We start from the raw sequence: 6,318 nt of genomic DNA, 5'->3' as shown, positions 1-6,318 counted from the left end.
CTCGCGGGCTTTTTCGAAGACGCTTGTGCGGTCTGGTTTATCTTCTCTTTAATAAAAGTTTCACCCGAGCGTTAAGAGTACGTGGGCTAGGAACAGAGAGTTCTGCCCCCTTCTACTTGGGGGCGCCGGCCGTCCCCAAGCCCCCCGAGCCGAATCCCGGACCCCCTGGCCCGGCGAGAGGGTGCTGCCGCGGCTGCAGGGCTGCGGGCGCCGGGCGGGGAAGCACCGGGATCTGGGCGCGCTCGGGGCCGGTGCGCGGCAGGAGGGCGTGGTGGGGGCGTGGAGAGCCGGGGAGCGCCGGCCACCGCCCAGCCCCGCCGTCCGGGAGGGAGCGCAGGGCGCGCGGTTATAAAGAGCCGACTCGCAGGCGCTCGCGATCACCTGCCCGAGCCCGGTCTGCGGGGCCGTGCGCCGAGCCAGGGCCGAGGAGGGGCCGCAGGGTTGGCCCCCAAAGGGATGCTCTCGTCCGAGCGGCGAGACCAGCCCCGCTCGCCCCTGGCCGCCGCCGCCGCGCCGCACCCGCCCGCCGACATGGCCCTCTACTGCGGGGACAACTTCGGCGTGTACTCGCAGCCCAGCCTGCCCTCGGCCGCCGCCGCCGCCACCGCCGTCCCGGGCGCGCCCCCGGCCGCCAGGACGCCCTACGGGCTGGCCGACTACACCGCGCCGCCGGCCGCCGCCGCCAACCCCTACCTGTGGCTCAACGGCCCGGGTGTGGGCGGCTCGCCCTCCGCCACGGCCGCCGCGTACCTGGGCGCCCCGCCGCCTCCACCACCGCCACCGCCCCCCGGGGCCGCGGCCGGGCCCTTCCTGCAGTCGGCGGCCGCCACCGGCTCCTTCGGCTGCGCGCAGCGGCCTTTCGCGCAGCCGGCGCCCGCCGCGCCCGCCTCTCCCGCGGGGCCCGCCGCCCCGGCAGATCTGGGCTGGCTGACCGGGGCCAGCCGCGAGGACTTGATGAAGATGGTGCGACCTCCCTACTCGTACTCGGCGCTGATCGCCATGGCCATCCAGAGCGCGCCCGAGCGCAAGCTCACGCTCAGCCACATCTACCAGTTCGTAGCCGACAGCTTCCCCTTCTACCAGCGCAGCAAGGCCGGCTGGCAGAACTCCATCCGCCACAACCTGTCGCTCAACGACTGCTTCAAGAAGGTGCCCCGCGACGAGGACGACCCAGGTGAGCGCGGCCGGGCAGGTGCTTCCCGGCGGCGGCGGCGGCGGCGGGCGGGGGGCTCTGCGCACGGCTGGCCCGAAGGTCTGCGAGGAGTTTTCTCGGCCCTGGGAGTTGGGAGCAGGTGGAGACCGCCGCGGTCTCCGATGATGGATCGAGAGGATCCAGAGGACCGGGCTGGGGGGGGATCCGAGCTTCGAAGGCAGCACCCGCAGTTAGTGTGGCGGCTGGCCGGTTCGAGAAAGGAGGACAGGCCCTGACCGCGGACGGGACGCTACCCTCGGGCCATTTGAAGGGAGGGTTTGGTGATAAAGAAGTAGCAGAGGAGTAAGAACGCCGCGCCCTCGGGTAAGGGGTGATTAGGCAAAGATGCAGGTGAGGCGAAAATCCCATCAGGCCGGGAGAGCCGAGCGCACAGCCGGAGGCTCGGGCCGTCCAGGGGCGCGCTTCTCTCTGCGCCCGCGTCGCGAGGTGATTTGGCGACAGTAGCGCCGGCGTCGTGAGCTGGGACAGAGGTGGGAGCCCAGGAGTAGGTCCTGCCAGTGGTGTGGTGGGGGTGCCTTCCCTGGGAGTGCCTCTGATGCGCTTCCTTCTGATCGGAGCCCTGCAGTGAAGAGGGCCGCGCTTGCCCGGCCCCGGAGAGCAGCCTGGGAGCAGACAGGCCTGCTTTGGTTGTCTCAAGGACCCTGAGACAAGGCTAGGGGAGGCGACTGTGGTAGGCAAAGGAGAAGAGGAAGAAATCCGTGGTAGCACGCCGCAGAGATGCAGGGTTTTGTGTAAATGCTGTATTGTTCTGACGCTCAGAATACCCTCCTTCCTGAAGCCTCACTCTGGAGGGCTTTCCAAGACCAGCTCAGGGCAAACCACCTGTGCCTGTAAATGCCCTCAACCGGACTCAAAAGTGAAGCACCGGTGACATTATTCTTCCTAATATTAAATAATTCAAAACATTGTCTCAACATAGAACACGTTTAAAAGGTATTAGGGAGGTTGGTGTTTTTTATGTTATTTCTTGTTACTGAATCTCAAATCCAGTATTTTATACCACTTCTCAGTGGTGGCCTACCATATTTCAAGTGCCCAATGCCTGCATGGGGCTACTGGTTACTGTATTGGATAAGCCTTGTAGCTCTAGAAGATTCACTTTCCTGGTTTGGTCTCTGAATCACCTAAAATTATCATGTAAATTGTCACAAAATGCTATGAACTTAAGTTCAAGGTCAAAGGTCTCTTGTCAAAACTTTTGGTGCTGGGGCCAGAGCTGTGACATAGCAGATAAATCTGCCACCTATAGTGCCAGCATCCCATATGGGCGATGGTTCAAGTCCCGGCTGCTCCACTTCCAATCCAGCTCTCTGCCATGGCCTGGGAAAGCAGTAGAAGATGGCCCAAGTCCTTGAGCACCCCTGCACCCATGTTGGAGACCTGGAGGAAGCTTCTGGCTTTGGATTGGCACAGCTCTGGCCATTGCAGCCATCTGGGGAGTGAACCAGCAGATGGAAGACCTCTCTTTCTGCCTCTGCCTCTTTGTAACTTTGCCTTTCAAATAAATAAATTTAAAAAAAACTTTTGGTACCAAAGTGGCACAATATAATTATATAGTTAAATGCAAGTTATTAAACAGTAGTTAAGTCTTATACAACAGTTTTGCAGAAATGTATCAGGGAGCTAGTGTGTCCAGGGGAGTGCGTGCTGGGGTGTGGAGACTGCTTAACACAACAGTTAGTAAACACTGCTGGATCTGGAACCAGCCTGATGAAATAAATGCTGGCTCTACCATGGCTTCCTGGGGATGGCAAGTTACTATGCAATCTGCACCTCAGTCTTCCCATCTGAAAAACGGGGGCAGGAAGATTGCCTATTCCCGTAGAGCTGAGCAGAGTAACTGAGGTGAGCTGTGTAACGCACTCACTACAAGGCAAGTGCTTAACGATACTTTAAACATCAGAAGATGTTTTTTGGCAGAAGTGGAAAAAGCTATGAGGAGATAAAATCCTCCAGGATGATTATGTACTTAAAACTGTATGTATGAGATACATGAAATTTGTTCCATTTATATAAATTTTAAAAAATCCTCCAAGATGATTTTTTCTGCCTCCATTGTGGTAGGTGGGGAGATTTTCTAAGCTAAGCACTGTCCTCGCATGCCTTCAGGGACTCCTGGTCTCTGATATGTGCCCAGTGGACAGGAAGATTGGAAGATTTGCAGCAGGTTCTGCCTGGGATGAGGGGAGGTGTGGACCGGAGCTTCCTTGTACTCCAAATATGGCATCTCATGCATTCTTCAAATAATTGATTGTTCAGTAATAATTGTTGTCATTTCAGAGTTAACATTTTTTCCAGTGGGGTCTTCCCCCTCTCCCCCAGGAATATGGAGTTGTACACTTCCAGCAAATAATAATTATAATAAATACTATTTTTTTCGCTGCTTATTGTGTGCCAGATACTATGCTGAAACAGTATTTGATCCTCCCAGTGAACCTACTAGATGGGTACTATTCTTATCCCTATTATGTATAAAGAAACGAAGGCTTAAACGAAGTTTAAGTAACTCCAGAATTCCGTGATTTGGCGAGATTGCACAGTTGGCATACAGAGTAAGAGAAGGCATTGGATGATGGAATTACAAGTGCCTGAGGGGATAGAATTGGATTTTTTTTTTTAAGATTATTTATTAAAAAGGCAGAGGCAGAGAAGTCTTCCATCTTGCTGGTTCACTCCCTACATGGCCGCAATGGCTGGAGCTGCGCCGATCCGAAGTCAGGAGCCAGGAGCTTCTTCTGGGTTTCCCACGGGTGCAGGGGCCCAAGGACCTAGGCCATCCTCTACTGCTATCCTAGGCCATAGCAGAGAGCTGGATCAGAAGTGGAGCAGTTTAACGGGTGCCCATAGGAGATGCCGGCCCTGCAAGGCAGCAGCTTTACCTGCCACAGCACCAGTCCCTAGAATTGGATTTTTGTTTTTAAGATTTTATTTATTTTGAGAGGTAGAGTTACAGAGCGAGAGGGAGAGACAGAGAGAAAAGCCTTCCATCCGTTGGTTCACTTCCCAAATGGTCACAGCAGCCAGAACTGAGCTGATCCAGAGCCAGGAGCCAGGATCTTCTGGGGCTCTGACTAGGGTGCAGAACCAGTGCCCATTTGGGGTGCCGGTGCTGCAGGTAGAGGATTAACCTACTGTGCCAGTGTCCCCCAAGAGAGGATCAAAAACAGTGCAGTGAGCATCTGTCCGCAGCATTTACAGTGTGTGCCGTCCTCCTTCCAGACTCAAAGCTGAGTAATCTCTCCTCATCCAAGGTTTCAGCTACCCATGGAAAATGCGACATGGAAAACTCCAGAAACAGAGACCACATTCACATAACTTATAGCAGTGTTAGAACTGTTCTGTTGTGAATTTCTTATTGTGGCTACTTTATAAATTGAACTTTATCATAACTATGTTTAGGAGAAACAGTGTATATAGTTCGGGTTCTGTCCCTTTAGGCATCCAGCGGGGGGTCGTGGACTGTACCCCCCTACGGATAAAGGGGGGCTGCTGTACACAGGCACAGAAACAGGTCCTTCTCTAACTCGTCTTTCTCACCTCCTCAGGGAAAGGTAATTACTGGACTCTGGACCCAAACTGTGAGAAAATGTTCGACAATGGCAACTTCCGCCGGAAGCGGAAGCGCCGCTCTGAAGCCAGCAACGCCTCCACCGTGGGCGTGGGCGCAGGGACAGCAAAATCCGAAGAGGGGCTCTCCTCCGGATCCGGGGCCGGCGTGGGCGGGAAGCCCGAGGGGGACAGCCCCTCTCTGCTGAGGCCGTCCCAGTCCCCGGAGCCTCCCGAGGGCACCAAGAGTACTGCCTCGTCTCCCGGGGCGGCCGTGCTCACCTCCACGCCATGCCTCAACACCTTCTTCAGCAGCCTCAGCTCCCTGAGCGTGGGCAGCAGCGGGAGCACGCCGCGCGCCGTGCCGGGCGGCCGCCACCTGGGCCTGCAGGGCGCCCCGCTGGCCCCCGGCGGCCCCTTCCCCCCCACCTCCATCTCCGAGGCCTCGCCCGATGCTTTGCAGCTGAGCGGCGGCGGCGGCGGCAGCAGCGGCCAGCGGCCCTCCTACTACAGCCCCTTCCCTGGCGGCAGCGGCGGCGGCCAGGGCAGCCCGTTCAGCAGTCCCTTCTACAACTTCAGCATGGTCAACAGCCTCATCTACCCGCGCGAGGGCTCCGAGGTGTAGGGCAGACTCTGCTAGGCGCACCTGAGACTGGAAAGGACGCAGGGGCCAAGCCAGCAGCTCTGGGCTAGAGCCCAAGTGGGTCCTGCAGCCCTGGCAAGCTCCTGGAGGTGGTTGTGCGGCCGGTTGGCTGTGCTTGGAGTGACGTGGGGTATGGTCCATACTTCGTAGCCCTGCGAGCTGCTTCTACAGGTTTCTCTGGATACCTCCCTGTGTTCTGTGAGCCCTGTGAGGGCAAGGGACCATGTCTCGTTCACTCACTGCATGCCAGGGTTGCGTGTGTGTGCAGGTGACTTAAATACGTTAGCCCATACAGTTGTGGGGCGGGGGTCGCGGAATCCAACAGCAGCCGGCAGCTGAGGCAGTCGGGGGTTTGGGACTGACACGCTCTGATTTCTCTAGGAAAGCCAGCTGTCTGGGATTTTAATAGGAAACCTCCAGCTTTGTGTCCTTTGTCTCAATTCAGTTTTGCTCCTGCTGTGGTAGGACCAGTTCACAGGTCACCTCTGCTCATTCCTGGCGTCTGGTACAAGGTCCATACTAATAGCAGTGCAGCCGGAAGCCGCAACAATGTAGACACTTGACAGGTGTCAACCCACTGAACACAGCAGCCTTGGGAGTCGGGGGTGATGGCACCCCCTCATTTTCCATCCCAGGGAAGTGAAACCCTGAGATGTTAGATAAACTGGCCTGGGGTCACACAGGAAGCTGGAGGCAAGATGGGATGCAGCAGGCAGTCTGGCTTCAGAGGCGGCAGCTTGGACTGTGTGTTCTAGTTTCAGAAAAGCAAGGCAGCTTCCTCCGGCAGGCACAAGCGTTGAAGGGGTAGGAATGGCGCATAGCTCTCCTTGGACCAAGGATTCTGGTTGAAATCGACATCCCGAGCCATAGGCAGCCTGCTGGAAGAACTGCTGGGGCTGGGGTGGCCACTGCCTGC

The 6,318-nt window shown here is 57.1% G+C and overlaps 1 protein-coding gene across 1 annotated transcript; it reads left to right on the top strand.

Annotated features, from left to right (window-relative positions):
• Positions 1–531: 531 nt before the first annotated feature.
• On the top strand, positions 532–5,384 carry FOXI3 (forkhead box I3). Its single transcript, XM_062208732.1, has 2 exons — positions 532–1,174; positions 4,759–5,384. Exons 1-2 carry the CDS (start codon positions 532–534, stop codon positions 5,382–5,384), a joined length of 1,269 nt encoding a protein of 422 aa, XP_062064716.1.
• The last annotated feature ends 934 nt before the right edge of the window (positions 5,385–6,318 follow it).

The sequence above is a fragment of the Lepus europaeus genome, chromosome 13 (genome assembly GCF_033115175.1).
Source record: "Lepus europaeus isolate LE1 chromosome 13, mLepTim1.pri, whole genome shotgun sequence".
In the NCBI taxonomy this organism is placed as follows: domain Eukaryota; kingdom Metazoa; phylum Chordata; class Mammalia; order Lagomorpha; family Leporidae; genus Lepus; species Lepus europaeus.
This window is presented reverse-complemented; position numbering and strand designations above follow the sequence as displayed.